Source organism: Girardinichthys multiradiatus, chromosome Y (genome assembly GCF_021462225.1).
Source record: "Girardinichthys multiradiatus isolate DD_20200921_A chromosome Y, DD_fGirMul_XY1, whole genome shotgun sequence".
NCBI classification, from domain to species: domain Eukaryota; kingdom Metazoa; phylum Chordata; class Actinopteri; order Cyprinodontiformes; family Goodeidae; genus Girardinichthys; species Girardinichthys multiradiatus.
Genome location: NC_061818.1, coordinates 21,894,839 through 21,914,038, shown reverse-complemented (window position 1 = coordinate 21,914,038; position 19,200 = coordinate 21,894,839). Strand labels below are relative to the sequence as shown.

The 19,200-nt window shown below is 42.1% G+C and overlaps 2 protein-coding genes across 2 annotated transcripts; both read left to right on the top strand.

Moving 5' to 3' along the window:
- Window positions 1-3,501: 3,501 nt before the first annotated feature.
- On the top strand, window positions 3,502-7,214 carry LOC124863725 (sterile alpha motif domain-containing protein 9-like). Its single transcript, XM_047358177.1, has one exon. It carries the CDS (start codon window positions 4,673-4,675, stop codon window positions 5,987-5,989), a length of 1,317 nt encoding a protein of 438 aa, XP_047214133.1. The 5' UTR covers window positions 3,502-4,672; the 3' UTR covers window positions 5,990-7,214.
- A 1,302-nt stretch (window positions 7,215-8,516) lies between these two features.
- Window positions 8,517-16,686, top strand: LOC124863726 (lysosomal alpha-glucosidase-like). Its single transcript, XM_047358179.1, is given in 16 exon segments — window positions 8,517-9,443; window positions 11,545-11,696; window positions 11,824-11,989; window positions 12,180-12,276; window positions 12,765-12,884; window positions 12,977-13,095; window positions 13,468-13,599; window positions 13,822-13,932; window positions 14,027-14,140; window positions 14,241-14,325; window positions 15,288-15,317; window positions 15,320-15,392; window positions 15,547-15,680; window positions 15,840-15,991; window positions 16,088-16,236; window positions 16,335-16,686. Coding segments are annotated over 16 exon segments (2,310 nt in total). The 5' UTR covers window positions 8,517-8,912; the 3' UTR covers window positions 16,480-16,686.
- The last annotated feature ends 2,514 nt before the right edge of the window (window positions 16,687-19,200 follow it).

Genomic DNA, 19,200 nt, shown 5'->3' with positions numbered 1-19,200 from the left:
TTTTGCCTCCTGAGGCCCTGTCCACACAGAGACAAACTAAAGTGTATCCGCAAAGGTATTTTGTCAAAAATATCTTCTCGCTACGAGCAAAAGATCCAACCAGCTCTCTCATAGGTACTGTCTCTCTCTTGACCTAGCTAAACTGCCCATAGATACGGGCACTAGCTCGGTGACTGGACGCTTTGGGCCCCAGGACCCATTCACCAAAGGGGTCAACTTACCGTGTTGCGGTTGCACATTGGCCATCTCAGAGTAGCAATACTCCTGCTGTACAAGCTACCGACGGGGAAGCTGCAACGCTGCCCCAAACCTAGCCACGCCTGGTTAGCTTAGCTGTCACCAGCTTGTTTTTGTAGCCTCAAAGCCGAATCTCCCAGAAACATGGAGACTGTCAAGTCTTCAATGAAAGCTGGCTCCTTCAACGTGCTCCGTTGCTCGTCTGGTCCAGCTGCGACCCAGTGATGGCTTCTACAGCATACGTACAGGAACCAGCTGACGAAGTGGTTTCTTTGACAGACAGATGCAGAAGCCAGGCCAAGTTGGGGAGAAATCCTTGACCCTGTGGAGCCACTGCCACCTGAAATGTCCGAGCACGTTCCCACAACCAGCCTGCTGGATTTCCTGATGTCGGAAGATGATAAGCTCTCTGACTTGGAGTTGGAGCTGCCCTTTTCGAATAACGATGAGGATTATGATCCATCTCCGCCCTCGGTTCGGGTTGGAAAACCCGCTTCCTCGGGTGAGAGCCAATCCAGTCATGAAAGCTTATTCTCGTCTGAACTGGATTTCGATCTGCACAACGTGTGCAAACGCACTGCTGCATAGCTAAACATCCAGTGGCCTGAGGTCGAACCGGAAGTAGTCTGTTCCCATTTCGACAGAGAGAAGCTGCCCAGAGCACGGAAAACAGGCAGACAACTCATGCCGTTTTTCTCGGAGCTACTGGAAGAACTGCCTGTCTCCTGGCGCAACAAGCCCTTTAAGGAAAAGCACTCGGTGTCTGGCAGTTCTGTGCTGGATTGTGACGGGATGGAAAAGTGCGGTCTCCGCCAGATGCCTCCAGTTGAGCTGGCAGGCGCAGCGCACCTACACTGGAAGACCTCCATATCAGTGTCTAAAGCAGACCGTTTTCAGTCTGTCCTGGGGGTTTAATCTTACGGAGCAGCAGTGCCCTCAGTCCGTGGTCTGAACGTCTTGCTGCTGATGGCTTATCAGGCAGAACCCAAGAAGCAGATGACCACCTCAGCAGACGCTTCGTTATTGGATGAAGTGTGCATCATAATTGATTACTGCCCTCACCTCCATCAATTATTGATCCAGGCTCTGGGCAGAACCATGGGACTCATGGTTCTGGAGGAGAGAGCCAGGTGACTAAAATTTACCGCGCTTTCCACTAAAAAGAAGCAGGTCCTCCTGGACACCCCCGTCACACCTCAGGCTGTTCTGAGCAGTGGTCTCCTCGATGCAAAAAAAGTTGGAGGAGAAGAAAAGGGATGATGAAGTCTTGAAGCTGTGTCACCCCAGGTGTTCGTTTGTCACTGGGACCACGGCCCCGCCCCCCAAGTCCCAGACATTTGCCCACGCAGCAGCTTGCTTTTCTCCCACCTTCAGGATCCCAAGACTACCAACGGTGCAAACCTCTGCCCTCAAAGCCCAGTGACCTCAAAGCCTCAAAGTAACCCTCCTTGCTCCGATTTTGCGAGGAAGAGGTGAACGTTTTTTATAAACTGTCAGTGCAGCGACAGCCCTATAAATAGAGGGAGGGACACTGCCGTCTCTGACTATGACAGAGTTATTTGCAGCCAATCCTGTCTGGCGTAATGTAATATGAGCTTCTGATGAAGTCACGCCGAGTTAGTTCCCAATGTGAGACACTCACTCATGCTACTCAGAGAACCGGGATTACGAAAGTAACCTAAAGTTTTGTGTTTCCGTGTGTACATGCATAGTGTTTAAAGGCATAGTAATCTTATGTAAACTTCTGAATTTGTAGAAAGTAAATAAAAAATATCTATAAAATAACCTAGTGACAATATTTCCGAAACTAAATCTGTTACCAAAAAATGAACTTTGTTTTCTGATTTCAATAAAAGGTCCAACTTTATAATTTTTTTGTCTCTCCTTTTTAGCAGAACATCTTGAAAAGTCACCTAGAAACTGGACTGAGATTGACGTAAGTGCCTGGCTAAACTCAATTGGAGTGAAGGAGCAGTACATAAAGAAGCTTCATGAAGTGGAAGTAGATGGACGAACACTCCTTGCGCTGACTGAGGACTTTTTAAAAACACAGATTTGCATGAAATCAGGGCCTGCTCATTTGATTATTCAAGAAAGAGACTCAATGCTTAATTCTCAGAGGAACAAACAGCCCACTACTGGCAAAAGCTCTGAGTTGAAGCAAAAGAAATCAGTTAAAGGTCTTCATACAACAGAGGAAAGTTCGGAAGTTACTTTGAGAGACAAAGACTCTTCTAAAGAGAGACAAGCTGTTTGGAAAGAATGTGGGTCGTCTTCAAAAGAGGACTGCAAACCAAGACCGTTTGATGAAGAAGGGATTGATTTTATCTATGTAAAGCACAGAGTGCTCCAACCTGAATCAGGTGCTTTCAATCTGACATCTCCTTGCCATGAATATAAGTCTTTTGCATTAGCTGCTACACTGGACCGCACAAGACTCCAAGCAAAGTTCGCCAGGGAAGTTTTTAAATTTGCAACCGGTTGCATGAATGTCAGATCAAATGGCACAATACACTTTGGTGTGATGGACAGCAAGGAGAATGAAGGATATGTTCATGGTGAGATAATTGGGATCCCTGTAAAAGAAAAGGACATTTATGTAGACTCTTTGGACCTCAGTGAAAGAAGCTTCCACTCTGACAAGGATCAGGTACTCCAGTGTGTGCGGCCGCCAAGGTTAATTGAGGTTATGGATCAAGAAAGTACAGAAAAAAGGTATGTGGTGGAGGTAGACATTGTGCCTTTATTAAGCATTGTAAAGAATAAGGTGTATGCAGTGCGTCTGCCAAATTTCAAAGAGGCAACTAACAAATTAGAGTTTGAGAAAGAAGGGATTGTACGAAGAGTTGGCTCGAAGACTGAACCGGTTAGTGACAAAGACTTGGGAGATTTCTACCAGAGAGTCAAGGATCGTGATGCTCAAAGAGATGAAGCAGAGAAAAAACAGTTCCTCTTTGCTCCAGAGATCTGCCAAGATCTTGGAAGAAAGCTCACAATGCTCCTGACCAATGGAAAGAAATTCATTGCAAAGGACAAATGGTTCATACTAGTCACAAACAAATTCATATCCAACGACCTCAGTAACATCGACTGGTTGCTCAACATGAATGTGTTCTGTGTCTTTGACTTTGACCCAGATTCAAAGATATCAGGTCTGTGCTGTAAGTACCTTGAGCACCATACTGCAAACATGCATTTTCTGCAGAGCTACAGGCTGCCTGCTGGTATGAGCATAAAGGAATTCACAAACCACCTGCATCTGTTCGAGCAGACTAGCTGGATATTTTGCAATGGCCGCTCTGATTTCAAAGGGAATGAAACATCATGTGATGAAATGACCTGGATTAAGACAAAAATTACTTTCCTGCGGGAATCTGTGTCTCTGATCTGCAAACAAATCCTCCCAAAAGGGACATTTCAAGTCATTTTTCTGCTAACCTCTCCTGTAGATAAGCCACTCCTGCACACCTTTTATGAGTTTTTCACAGACATGGAAGGTCATGAGGACATAATCTGCATCTGTGAATCAGAGACAAACTACCAGAAGTGGCAAAGCTTTGCAGAGGGCTCCTGTGGAAAAGAAGCTGTTAACAATTCGAGCATTGTTGGGATGAAGATGAGTCACATTAATGCAACCCTGCAGCATGTACAATCTGTCAAAGCACATGTCAGGAAACACCTGCCAGTCTTTGTGAAAGGGACATGTCTTCTTGAAACACAGATAGAAGAACAAATGTACTCTCTGGAAATTCTCACCGTGAACCACTGTGATGAAAGCACCAAAGAATTCATCAACGAGGAGAAAGAAAACATTGAACGACTGTTTTACCGAGGCGGGAGAGTCACCTGGCTCAATTTCTGGCTCGCTGAGCACAAATATGTCGAAGAGGTAATTGAAAGAGATGCATACCATGAGACGTCCTGACTTCTTAATGATGCTTTGAAATGCAATATCGATCAAACTCCAGTAAACTGTATAAACATTTACCATCACCCAGGAAGTGGTGGAAGTACTGTGGCAAGACAGGTGTTGTGGCACTACAGGAAGGATCTGAGATGTGCAGTTGTAAAGCCTTACCCAACCTCTGTTGTTGCTCAACATGCCGTAGAGTTAAGAGAATATGAAGAAAAAGATCCCCAGAAGTGCCTCCCAGTGCTGCTCCTTCTTGAAGACACAGACAAGGAATATCTAGGTGATCTGAGGAATGAACTGGAGGTTGCTGTAAACATCAAACGAATCCAGTACGGAACCCTTTGTTTCATTTTGTTAAACTGCAGACGTTCCCATGATCCAGAGAAGAGATGCAAAGAGTCTCCGTTACAGAACGTGTCTGTAACCCACAAGCTGTCCGATCAAGAGAAGAGAAAGTTTGCTGGAAAACGGCAAGCTCTCGAGGAACGCTTTGCACCTCAGTTTATTTCAACATTTGTTTTGATGAGTGAAGAATTCTCCCAAGATTACATTCAAGACTTTGTGAAACACTTACTCCAGGATATTGACCAAAAATCCATCGTGACGCGCCTGATTCATTACTTTGCTTTGCTGAACACGTATGTTCAAAACTCTTTTATCTCTCAGTCTCATTGTGAAGCTTTGCTCGCTTTGACGGTCCACTTGGAGAGGTTCCGCCAGCATGCGTTTGAGAGTTTACTCAGTGATCAGGCTAAGATGGTCTTCCTGCATCTTAGAGATGAAAAGACACACATTGAATCAATCAGGATCATCCACCCCCTTGTGGCAAAGGAAATTCTGCAACAACTTCTTGGGGGCAAACAGACCCAAAGCAGATTGGCAATGAATTTTCCCTGCGAGAATGTGCTTTTTGAGCACCGATTTGGAAGAGAGGAGTGTTTGTCATTTTTGAGACAGCTCTTCCTAAGGCGATCCAGAATAAGTAAAGGTGATGAATATGACAGTTTCTTCTCTCCCCTTATTGAGCATGTATGTGACAATGAGAAAAACCCCAACGAAGCAATTGAGCTGTTAAAGGAAGCATTTGAGCGTTTTCATCAAGATCCGTTCTTTGCACAGCAGCTTGCTCGTCTTCATTACACCTACGAGAAGTTTGAAGAGGCAAAACACTGGGCAGAGACAGCAGCCAAGCAGCGGCCCAATGACTCGTACATACTAGACACAAAAGGGCAGGTGTACAGAAAATGGTTTCAAGCAAAATGCAAAGCAATGGAAAATGAGAGCAAACCGAAGACTGCCCAAAATACAATGCATGCTGTGGAGACTGCTCTGAAAGCCCTTGATTACTTTCAAGAATGCGAGAGGGCAGCCAATGCAGACATGGAAAATGTTAACAGCTCTGGGTTTTTTGCTGAGGTCGAGGTTGGATGCAGCCTTCTCAAACTAATCTCTTCACTTCAAGTGTTTGCAAACCGAACCAACGGCCACGCAGAATGTATGAAGTACCTGCTAACAGACTACATCCCAGAGGAACTCGACCGTGCCTGGGAGCCGTTTCATGGCCGTTTGAAGAACCTTCACAAGACAATGCAAGATGCCCTTGACTGGATTTCAGAAGACCTCAGCTACTTCCAGACAGATATTGGAGATGAAGAGGAGACATCTGAAAGTCCTGAAGAAATAATAAGTCATCCACTCACATGGCTGGTAAAGAAATCTGCTCAGTATGGAAAGTACTTTAGTGAAGCAGATTCTGTTGTGCTTCTGCAAAAAGGCCAGACACTCGAAAACAAACTTACTCCTTTTAAAAAACGCATCATCTTGGTGGAGGGAACATAATATCCATACTCTCCAAACTATCTGACCAAAAGTATGCGGTACGCCGTTTGGAGCATATCCTCACTTTCTACCCTAGCAACCCATTGAAGGCCAAATTTACTCAAATGGATATTGTCAATTACATAGCAGCACATATTTCCTTAAACTGCCTGTCCCCTCAGCCACAGAAGGCAGATCCTCTGAAAGAGCTACAGGCTCTTTGTCGCCAGTTTCCTTCGGATAAAAGGAAATGTTTGCCAAGTGCCTTGTTCTTGCTTACCATACTTTTCTGGCCCGAGGATCATGATACAAACCAAAAGAGAGAAAGCAAATATGAAATTGTGTAGTCAGCTGTTGAGCACCTTGAAAAAGACTACTGGACAAAGATGAAAGATATTCCTCAGCGGAATGAAGGCTCTACACCCATTTTTTCCTGGGAAATGGGAATGGGCTGGACAAATTTGTCCACAAGAGAAAGTTTGACAAAACGACAAAGTGGTTCTCAGTCTCTGAGAAGCGCCTGAAGTGGTTCAGCGGTGAGGCATGGAAAAGTCCTGAGATTGCCAGCATGCTGAAACGTGTGTCTGGATGGACTGAGGATAGGGTGGTGTACCTTGAGGGTCCCCAGAAAAAGAAGTTTAATATCCTGCCACTTTTTGTGCCTTCAGTGCCTCATGGGAATGAAAACATCACCTTCTACCTGGGTTTCACCTTTAGAGGTCCTGTTGCATGCAACATTCTTGTCAAAAAATAGTTTGACAATCACATAAGTATTGTTTTAGAAAAAGCTAATCCCACAAAACAACCTCAGATAATGCTATTAATTGAGAACTGCATTGTTTTGTAAGTGGTAAGATTATTTAATATTCACATTTTGCGCTATTTGTTCTTTTTTCTATTTCTCAATGTGTTTAAAAGATATAAAATTTCATAGAAAATGTTGACCAACTATTGTCTGCTGTTTTGTCATTTTAATATATCAATAATGTGTTTGTGAGCTGAAGAACAATGCTTTCCATGGTAGAATTTAAAAAATCCAATATGCTTTACAGAAACTTTGAAAGACCTAATTTTGCTAAAGGAAATCTGCAAACCAGTTAGTGGGCCTTGGCTTAGTTTCATATTAAATTGTGTTTTTTTTTTTTTTTAATCAAGGAAACATTGGAGGCTGTAAAGATCCATGTTGTTAAAATGCCTATGTATAACATATATTTCCATGTAATAAAAATGTTCTTTTTAACTAAAATTTTGTCATCTGGAATCCATCAGTTTATTAAATTCAACACAAATTAAATCATTTCACAGTTGAATTAATGTTTGTGAGGTAGACTTGTCAATCATTAAAATGTTAGAAAAACATTTACTATTTTCTTGTAATGCTAAAGACATAAAGTGACATTCATCTTTAATCTTTTCTATAAAGTTCTTGTAGTGTTATGTGTTGAGCTCAAATGAAGCCTTGTCTGAATTCCTGTCAGTATTTATCAGTCTTTCAATAATGGATAACCTTATTTGAATAACATTTTTGTTCTAATGTTAATGATTGATGCTAATTCCTTAGCTTCTATTCAATAGAGTGAAGCTTTGAATGTGAAACCTACTTTTGTCAAATAGTTCTATTGACAAGGTTATGTGTATATAAGAACAAGAACCATCAAGAGTCCTTGCTCAACCGGGTCCGAGCCAGGGGTCTGATCACACTCTTGAGATTCAGTGTAAATAAGTGTGAAACAGACTGGGGGAAGAAACTGTCTCTGTGGCGGCTGGTTTTAGTAAACAGTGCTGTGTAGCGGCGGCCTAAAGGTAAAACTCTAAACAGTTTATGTGCAGGGTGTGTGGGGTCGGCAGAGATTTTAGCAGCTCTTTTCCTGACCCTAGACCTGTATAAGTCCTGGATGGAGGGAAGGTCAGCTCTGATTATTCTCTCTGCAGTCCTGATTATTTGTTGCAGTCTGGACCTGTCCTGTTTTGTGGATGATCCAAACCACACTGAGATGGATGAAGACAGGACAGACTGAATGATGGCAGTGTAGAAGATGACCAGCAGCTCCTGTGGAAGGTTGAACTTCTTGAGTTGCCTCAGGAAGTACAGTCTCTGCTGGGCCTTCTTTCGAACAGTGTCTATGTGTGAAGACCATCTCGGGTCCTCAGAGATGGTGGTTCCTAAGAACCTGAAGTGGTCCACGGCCGATACAGTGTTGTTGAGGATGGTGAGGGGGGTGTATGGGGGTGGTGTTCTCTAAAAGTCCACCACCATTTCCACAGTCTTGAGTGGGTTCAGTTCAAGGTAGTTCTGACCGCACCAGCGTACCAGCCGATCCACCTGCTGTCTGTATGCAGACTCATCACCATCCTGGATCTGTCCAATGACAGTGGTGTCGTCTGCAAACTTAAGGAGTTTCACAGACGAGTCCGATGAGGTGCAGTCATTTGTGTACAGGGAGAAGAGGAGTGGGGATAGAACACACCCCTGGGGGGCACCAGTACTTATTGATCTGGATTGGGAGAAGATGCTCCCCAGTCTCACCTGCTGCTGTCGGTCCGTCAGGAAGCTGTTGATCCACTGACAGGTGGATAAATTCCGTCTTTATTTTTTCTGTATTTATATGAAACAGTTGAAAATCATTAATTTATTTGGGTTGGTAGGGGGGCTCCTTGTTTTTGCTATTTTACCAATAAGTATTGGGAGTTTGAGCTTGTTTGTCCCATCACGCTTGCCTTAGTATTTTTATCCTTTCTGACGCCAACTGTTTCTTCTTTTAGCTGTAACGTCGGTACAGATTCATTTGCTGTAGTGGTTTGCTTTTGTTACCAGTTTCATTTTATTCGCTTTTACGCCGATATTTTACTGGACGAGACAACTCGTATTTTCTAAGTTAGCATTTATAGCTTCGACATAACAGGGTTCGCTAAACAGGAGTTTCTATGGGTCTGTTTTTGTAGGATGGGTACTTTGTCTAAGTTAACTGTCACCGTGCTCCTTTCTCTTTCTTTGCTAGTGTGTTTACACAGGGACCTTTTGTTCAGCAATGAAGGCAGACTCGTTTGGTCAGTTCATTACGATCATAATGAGGTTATAGCACATAAAAAGACTGGTTATTATTATCCTGGAGTACCAAAGAGTATTTCAAAGAATGATATCCACCCAGAAAGCCTCCAAAGTTCTGGGAATTCCAGACAAACTGAATGCACCACGGCTCCGGGGAGTCGGTTTGACTGTGGCAGGGACAGGCTGCCGAGCCAGGAGGAGTGTGAGGAGAGGGGGTGCTGCTATGCTCCTCTGACCAGATCTGCAGGACCACCCTGGTGCTTCTACCCTGCTCTGTACCCAGGCTATACCATGGGACCCCTCACCCCCAGTAGGAGGGGTCAAATTGCCACCCTGTCCCGGGTCAACCTATCCTATCTTCCCAAAGATATTTCTACTCTGAGCCTGGATGTCATAGAGGAGTCTTCAAGTTGCTTTCACATTGTTGTGAGTATTTCAAATAAAAAAATGAATGCAACTCTTAACAATTAATGTTGTGTAGAATTTCTTCACCAAACCAGCTTTCTCATTTCTTTGCTTCTAAGCTTTCTTGCACTCTTTTGTAGTAGTTTATGTCATTTCTTTTTCCAGTAATGGAATATAATTTACAGAATTTAGTTGTTTGATTAAATAGCCCATACATTCACATTACACCTACAAACATCAATGTATTTCACAGAGATTTTATGTGATGGAGCAACACAATGTGCTGCATTATTGCAATGTGGGAGGAAAATGGTGCATAGTGTTGAAAATATTTAAAGTTTGACGTGCATATTTTCCTGAGCAAATATTTTTAGATTAAATTTTTACTGTAATTACTGGTAAACATTTTTTGACTTGAGTTCATTTTTCATATTCAGCCTTCGCCAAACAGCTGTTGTGTTTTTTTGAGAGATTAAATTACACACAGATGGACTCAGGTTGAGTATTTAATTTCAGAAGACACTGGCACTGGTTTTATTTAGGGGTGTCAGAGTTAACGGGTCTAATTACAAATGCATGCCACTTTTGTCAGATTTTTCATTTATAAAAAATGTTGAAAACCATGCAAATTTCATTGAAACTGAAACACCTGTCATTTTAGTGTGGGAGGTTTCATGGCTAAATTGGACCAGCCTGGTAGCCAGTCTTCATTGATTGCTCATTGCACCAGTAAGAGCAGAGTGTGAAGGTTCAATTAGCAGGGTAAAAGCACAGTTTTGCTCAAAATATAGAAATGCACACAACATTATGGATGACATACCAGAGTTCAAAAGAGGACAAATTGTTGGCGCACGTCTTGCTGGCGCATCTGTGACCAAGACAGCAAGTCTTTGTGATGTATCAAGAGCCACGGTATCCAGGGTAATGTCAGCATACCACCAAGAAGGACGAACCACATCCAACAGGATTAACTGTGGACGCAAGAGGAAGTTGTCTGAAAGGGATGTTCGGGTGATAACCCGGATTGTATCCAAAAAACATAAAACCACGGCTGCCCAAATCATGACAGAATTAAATGTGCACCTCAACTCTCCTGTTTCCACCAGAACTGTCCGTCGGGAGCTCCACAGGGTCAATATACACGACCGGGCTGCTATAGCCAAACCTTTGGTCACTCATGCCAATGACAAACATCGGTTTCAATGGTGCAAGGAGCGCAAATCTTGGGCTGTGGACAATGTGAAACATATATTGTTCTCTGATGAGTCCACCTTTACTGTTTTCCCCACATCCAGGAGAGTTACGGTGTGGAGAAGCCCCAAAGAAGCGTACCATCCAGACTGTTGCATGCCCAGAGTGAAGCATGGGGGTGGATCAGTGATGGTTTGGGCTGCCATATCATGGCATTCCCTTGGCCCAATACTTGTGCTAGATGGGCGCGTCACTGCCAAGGACTACCGAACCATTCTTGAGGACCATGTGCATCCAATGGTTCAAACATTGTATCCTGAAGGTGGTGCCGTGTATCAGGATGACAATGCACCAATACACACAGCAAGACTGGTGAAAGATTGGTTTAATGAACATGAAAGTGAAGTTGAACATCTCCCATGGCCTGCACAGTCACCAGATCTAAATATTATTGAGCCACTTTGGGGTGTTTTGGAGGAGCGAGTCAGGAAACGTTTTCCTCCACCAGTATCACGTAGTGACCTGGCCACTATCCTGCAAGAAGAATGGCTTAAAATCCCTCTGACCACTGTGCAGGACTTGTATATGTCATTCCCAATACGAATTGACGCTGTATTGGCTGCAAAAGGAGACCCTACATCATACTAATAAATTATTGTGGTCTAAAACCAGGTGTTTCAGTTTCATTGTCCAACCCTTGTACTTTGTGATGGTGAGTCAAATGAAGTGACCAAACATTACAGTGAAGTTTGTGGTTGTTACTTGATGAAAAAGTGAAAATGTTCAAGAGTATAAATGCCTCTTCCAAGACAGAATATTTTACAAACTCTACTTACATGTATTTCTTCAGGACATTTGATCCTTCACATTCATGCATCTAGATGTGTTGGTGGTTGTTTTTGGTTTTGAGTGACATAAGTTTTCTCTGAAGGTAAAGGACCCCTCCTCTCAGCGGTATGAAGTCCCCCTCCCAGGTGGCACTCCTCAGACAGAAGCGTATACCCAGGATGTCCTCTACACCACAGAATACCAGCATGATCCCTTCGGTTTCGTAGTGCAACGCAAGTCCAATGGAAGGGTCCTGTATGTAACTCTGTCTTTTTTAATCCCTTTATAGTCATCATTGTCATCTCTGTCCAGCCTTTCTAGTCTGCTGCCCTTTTTGGTGCAAATTGATAAAAAGATTGGTTGTTTGTTTGTTTGAGTTTAGGATGAACACCACAGTTGCTCCCTTGCTGTTTGCTGACCAGTACCTGCAGCTGTCCACCACACTGGCCTCCTCCCTGGTGTCTGGCCTTGGAGAGCATTACACGCCTCTCGTCCTGGACCTGAACTGGACATCACTGACTCTTTGGAACAGAGACATGGCCCCACATGTGAGTCTGTTGAAGTGACTGCGCCGACCCGACAAGTAGGTTGCCAAATATTAGCAACGTTATCGGCAACATTGAGACTGGATTCTTTATATGCATGCCTGTCTTCTTACCCTGCTTCCTGCTGTGTGTATATATATATTTTTTTTTTTTATATATATATATATATATATAAAACTGTATTTCACTGCAGGCTGACGCTAACCTCTATGGCTCCCATCCATTTTATATGGTGCAGGAAGAGAACGGCTTTGCACATGGAGCTTTCCTTCTCAACAGCAATGCAATCGGTACCACTTTATTTCCCTAAGCACACTGCCTCTAACAGTATTTGCTCCAATGGATTATTTTACAGAAACATATGCCTCAACCTGTTTTCATGGTTTGTCCTCTTATATGCAATTTTGTGCTGATAATGTCCCATTTGACTGGTGCTAAACCCTCCATATAATTCCCCTCTTGGATAATAAACACGTTATTGTACAGTGCATAAAAGGCATTGCTACCCCTTGAACTGTTTTAACATTTTTTCATGTTGCAATCAACATCTCCAAGTTATTTTATCAGTAAGTTAAATTGATAGCCCAAGATAAAGCTGTGCATGATTCTGAAGTGAGAGGAAAAGAATAACTGGTTTAAATTTCTTCACAGATACAAATCTGAAAAGTGAATGATGCTGCCTATGGCATCATAACTACAGAGATAGTTTCAGTTTATTTCTTTATATAGCGCTTATTTACAACAATGTACTCATTTCTCTTTTTAAATGTCTATGTAGAAGTGATGCTGCAGCCAACTCCAGCTCTCACCTGGGTGTCCACTGGTGGAATCCTGGATCTGTACATTTTTTTGGGCCCTGACCCTCAAAGTGTGATACGACAGTACCTCCAGGTCATTGGTATGTCTTTAGCTGTTATTGAGCTTCAGTAACAAATATCCAAATAGTAAGAGACGTACAAACATGCATGAATAACGATTTTCTATTTCCAGGGTATCCCATGATGCCTCCTTATTGGTCACTGGGCTTTCATCTTTGTCGCTGGGGTTATGTGACTAGTAATGCAACTCGCATGGTTGCACAACGCATGCACAGTGCAAACTTTCCCATGGTAAATCAAACCAATAGCAATTGTGTAAAGGCAAAATATACTCAGTCTTTTGCACATTTTGATTCTTTATTTGATTACAAACTGATAAAAGTACGCATGTCTGAGTTTAGTAATATGTTACATCCTTAATTACATCAGTAACTGTGAACTGTGTACAGAGGGAAGCGATCTGGAATCTTTTGATTTTATTTCACAGGAACTTATTAAAGAACTTTACAAATAAGGTCTGCAAATATTGCAAAAGGCCCAGTAATTTAAGTATATTCATATTTATAAAAGCAGGATCAGTTCTACCATAATCAGAGTGAGTAAAGATCTAAAGTATAATTATTTCACTTGTTATTAAGAGTATTTAATGTAATTTACCACCAGGATGTACAGTGGAATGACTTAGACTATGCAGACAAGCGAAGGGTGTTTACCTTTGACCCGATGCGATTTGGTGACCTTCCAGAGATGGTGCAGGAGTTTCATAAGAAAGGCATGAAGTACATCCTCATTCTGGTAAGATATCTTTGAAATATGACATGTTTAATTATCAGAGATTTCCTTTCATTAGAACTCAAAAAGGAAACCCAAAAAGCAAGATCTTGAAACATTCTTTTCCCACAGCATGCTCAATTAAATAAGAGTAAAAGTAGTCATTGATCAACTCATCCAGTAGATGGCAGCAAAACTCTTTTACAGTGTAACTCCAGTGTTTTATCTTGGTTTGTTCTGCCTTAGGACCCAGGCATTAGCAGCACCAGCCCCCCTGGAACATACCCTCCTTTTGAAGACGGTGTGAAACGAGATGTATTTCTTAAAAATGCAACTGGGCACATTCTGATAGGGAAGGTTAGATCCTTCTTTAGGTCATTATTTGGAGATACTATACTATTTAGCTCTTCATTTATCTTCATTTCAGCGGGGTTTTGTCCGGTGCACACAGGTTTGGCCCGGCCCGACAGCATTTCCTGACTTCACCAACCCTGAGGCCAGGCAGTGGTGGGAGGACTGCATCAGAATCTTTTATTCCAAAGTTCCTGTAGATGGTGTGTGGATTGTGAGTACACAAACAAAGAAGCATACAAAATAGACCATTGGTTTATATTTAAAAGACAGAGTTGTGTACCTGCAGGCTAAAATCTCTAAAATAATGACAGGATATGAATGAACCATCCAGTTTCGTCCAGGGATCAGTGGAGGGCTGCCCCGACAATGAGCTTGAGAAACCACCATACACGCCCAGTAAGTGTGTTACATATCACTGGTTTGCAATTTTCCAACTACAATGCCCATGTAAAAGTATTAACACTCCTTGAACATATATGTAGTTTGTCACATAATGTATTTTAATGGGATTTTAGTTTTTTTACACCAACACAAAGTAATCCATGATTATGAATTGGAAGAGAGAAGATAACTTTCAATAAAAGAAATCTGACAAATGTGGTGCGCGTTTGTTTTTAAAACCCTCTGGGTCGATGCTTTGTAGAGTTACCTTCTGCTGCAATTACAGCTGCAAGTCCTTTGCCCATTCATCTTTTGCAAAACAGTTCAAGCTCAGTCGGGCATGATTGAAAGCATCATTAAACAACCATTACAAGAGTTTTTTTCCTTGTCCTGCTTTCAACAGGCTTTCTTCTAGAATTGTTTTTAGCTCCATTTGTTTTTCAACTCCGACCATCTTACTTGTCCCTGCTGAAGAAAAGCATCCCCACATCATGAGGTTGCCTCCACCATGTTTCGCCATGTGGATTATTTTCCGCCAAACATAAAGTTTTTGCACGTAAATATTAATTACGGTCTCATCTGACCAGGGTACCTTCTTCCACATGTTTGTTCTGCCCCTCCACCTAGCTTACTTTTGGAGCTTTCTTTTAACAAGTGATATGAAAGAATCCCCACATCATGATGCTGCCACCACCATGTTTCACTGTTTCATAGCTGTGTTAATACTAAGTTGAAATTGAACACACTGTGACTCTGTTCGCTATTTAGGTGACTTGTAAAGAGAGTTTGTTGCATTTGATTTTGTTTGGTGTTATCAGAGTAAGTGGGGATGAATACAAAGACATGCCATGGTTTTCAGATTTTTATCAGTAAAAATGTTCCACCTTAACAGAATCCCAATAAAATACTACGTTTTTATCACTTAGAATACTGTTACAAATCTTTAGTGTGTTTTTCTCTAAATATCACGCAAACAGGGGTGGTTGGCGGCCAGTTAAACTCAGGAACCATCAGCAGAATTTGTCCAGTCATTACAACCTGCACAATCTGTACGGATTGACTGAAGCTTATGCAACGCACAGGTCAGACCATGCAACCATGTGAATAAGGTATTATAACACCAATGTAAGAATAGGGAGATAAAAACTACCACAAAAGTCACTCTTCATACTGCATGCAGATTTAGTTATTTCTTTTGTTGCATGTTTATCCTGTTTACTACATTTTCCTGCTTAGTGCTCTCATGAAGATTCAGGGGAGTAGATCCTTTGTTTTGTCTCGATCCTCTTTCCCTGGCATTGGGTGTTTTTCTGCAGTGTGGACAGGAGATGTGAGGAGTGACTGGGAACAGCTTCGGTTCTCCATCGCTGGTGAGTAAATGCCAAGTGTCAAAAGGTCACAACGGTGCGTTTTTGTGGAAATTTCAATAAGGGTCTCAATTAATTGAGGCATCCAAACTTTTGGTAAACATTGCTTAACATCCAGGAGTTTAAAGTCTTACAGAGAGCTTCTGTACTATGTTTACACAGCGGTGCTGCAGTTCAGCCTGTTTGGAGTGCCCCTGGTGGGAGCGGACATCTGCGGCTTCGAAGGCAACACCACAGAGGAGTTGTGTGTGCGATGGATGCAGCTTGGTGCCTTTTATCCATTGATGAGGAACCACAATGACAAGCCCAACGCTGTGAGACTTTGTTGCATCTGTAATCATGGGTCTGGAATATTTGTTTCGTATCATGAGAAAATGTAACCCTGTTTTCCCTTGTCCCTCGTCCCTCAGCCTCAAGAGCCGTATGTATTTGGGCAGAAGGCCCGAGCAGCCATGCGGAGTGCGTTGAACCTTCGCTACTCCCTTCTCCCGTTCCTCTATACAATCTTCCATCATGCGCACACATCTGCTGACACTGTTGCTAGGCCCCTCTTCATGGAGTATGTACTTTCTTCTTCTTCTGTCCTTTTAATGTCACATTTAACTAAAATATCTCAACCATTTTTTTATTTTCTCTCTGTGTTTTTGTAACTCTCAGGTTTCCCACCGACCCTAACTGTCTGACCCTAGACCAACAGTTCCTGTGGGGGAGTTCACTTCTCATCAGTCCAGTTTTAGAGCAAGGGGCGGTAGAACTGAGAATCTACCTGCCAGCTGGCTCTTGTACCAAGTGCATAATGTGAGTGGCCACACAGGTTCATTACCGTCGACTACGGCAACAAAGACAGTCACCTGCAAAATGTTCAATCCCCTTGGACATTACAACCACAAACTTCAATGCATTTTCTTTTAGAAATCTTTTTACAGATAAGAAAATCTGATAAGTGTGGCATGATTTTGTACTCGGCTCCCTTAATCTAGAACCCTTTCATAAAGGCTAGTGCAACCAATTTGGTTCCGAACTCACTAATTTGTAAACAGAGGACACTTTTGTGTCTTAAATCTCAGTATGAGTCCAGCTGTTCTGTAAAGGCCTCAAGGAGAGCATTTACCAAAGTATAAGCCAAGAGGCCTATGGTAACTCTGGAGGAGCTGCAGAGATTATCTACTCAGAGAATTTGTTGGAAGAACAACTAATATTTGTGCCCTCCACCGATCTGGCCATTATAGAACAGTGGTAAAAAGAAAGCACTTGTTGAAAAATAGCAAAGAGAAACACTGTTTGCAGTTTGTCCCAAGTCATGCAGGGGACACAGCAAACCTATGGAAGAAGGTGCTCTGCTAAAATGAGACCCACATTAAACCTGCTGGACTCTGCAAAATCTTGAGACTAGACGGAAAGTTCATCCTCCTGCAGGACGACTAAACATTCAACCAGAGCTACTATGTAATGAGTTAGATCAAAGTATATTCACGTCTTAGAACGGTCCAGTCAAAGTCTAGACCTAATTCATAATAAATAATACTTAACTAAAAATGCTTTTCACAGATGCTCTCTATCCAATCAGACTGATCTTGAGTTATTTTGGAAAGAAGAATGAAAGGTGGATCCACATACTATTGACTTGAGGATGAATACAAATGCACAGTTTTCAAATTTGTATTTGTAAAAAAATTAAAAAACTATTTATACTTTCCACGTCACAATTATGCAGTACTACAATCACATAAAATCTAAATCAATTATACTGATGTTTGTGGTTATAATATGACAAAATGTGAAACGTTAGGGAGTATAATAACCGTACTATTCTATTTACATCTCTTTGCTTTCTGAACGGTCAGCCATTCCACAGTAACGGTCAGTACTTTCAGCTACCTGACCCTCTGGAAACAATTAACGTTCATGTGAGGGCGGGGCACATCATCCCCCAGCAGGTGGGTGTCGGTTCTGCAGAATTTATGAGAATGAATCTCGGGGTTTATTTTAGTTTTTGTCTCTGCGTCATGGATAAGGTGATTATTTGTTCACTAAGATCTTTAAGTTTACTGTAGTCCAATTATTGCTGTACAGGATTTGCTTGATAAGCTGTACAGCTCCTTGGTTGGAGATTATTTATGCTACGTTCATTAGTTTGATGGTGTCATTGGTCAAATGTTGTATTTGATTGTGTCATATCATCCTACATAAATACAAGTAAAAAAATGTGTTTTAAAATGCTGCATCATCCTGTTTTGTTTCCTGTGAAGGAGCCTGCTTTGACCACTGCAGCTTCACGTGGAAACCCTTTTTTCCTGACGGTGGCGCTATCCACCAGTGGCAGGGCTTGGGGGGACTTGTTCAGGGATGACCGGCATGGTCTCAGGACTTTTGAAACACGCAATTATTGTTATGTTACTTTGACTGCTGGACAGGTAGGTGTGATGTTTAGCAAGAGTGTTCACACGGCTTCAACCTCCCCACATTTTGTCGCATTTCAACCACAACCTTGAGTGTATTATAGTAGGACTTTATGTGATAGACCAACACAAAGTGGTGCGTGATGGTCATGTGGAAGGAAAATGATTCATGGATTATTCAAAGTTCCATGTCTTTTGCGACCTAGCAGGTTTTTCTTCCAGTGTCCTGTTTTTTGATCCATTCATCTTCTAATCAACTCTAGCCAACTCCCCCGTTCCTGCTGAAGGAAAACATACCCACAGCATGAGGCTGCCACCACCATGTTTTACCACAGGGATGGGTAAAACAGGGTTTTGCATGAAAGGAAAAAGATTTAGTTATGGTCTCATCTGACCAGATTTTGCTGTGTCCCCTATACGTCTTGTAGAAAACTAAAGAGGACTTGTTGGCTTTCCTTCAGCAAAGGCTTTCTTCTGAATACAAATGTATGCCGCACTTTTCAGATTTGTGTTTGTTAAGAGAACACAAAGACAACCATGTATCATTTCCTTCCACTTTTCAATTATGCTCTACTTTGGTTTATCAATAAAATTCCCAATAAAATACAAATGTGTTTAATTATCCTTACTTTGACTTAGTCACAGATAGTTAGTGACCCTCTGAACCTGAGTGGGGCCTTGGCCAGTCTGCTGCTGGGAGGCCTTCGGGTGTTTGGAGTGAGTTCACCGCCTCTTTATGTCGTGGCAAATGGAGAGAAAGTCAGTGACTTTACATATCAGGCTGACATAAAGGTGAGTCCGGGCTTAGTCAGGAATTTTTGCTTTGATGCGTTTGAATTACTGCAACATATTAATGGCTTCCTGTCCATCATGTTGCACACTGTACTGAATTTATCTTTGTGTCTCTTCTTGTAAGTTCTGACAGTGACTAGTCTGGTGTTACCCATGTCAAACACATTTACAGTCCAGTGGTTTCCATGATGCACTGGATTTATATTATATTCTTTACCCTCTTTACCCAATGAAAACCCATTTTCACTTTTTTTGGAAGAATCCACTGGATTATTTTTTTTTTTATCTCTTGGTATTTTTAAATAGTTTGTGATGCCATGAACAGGCTCACA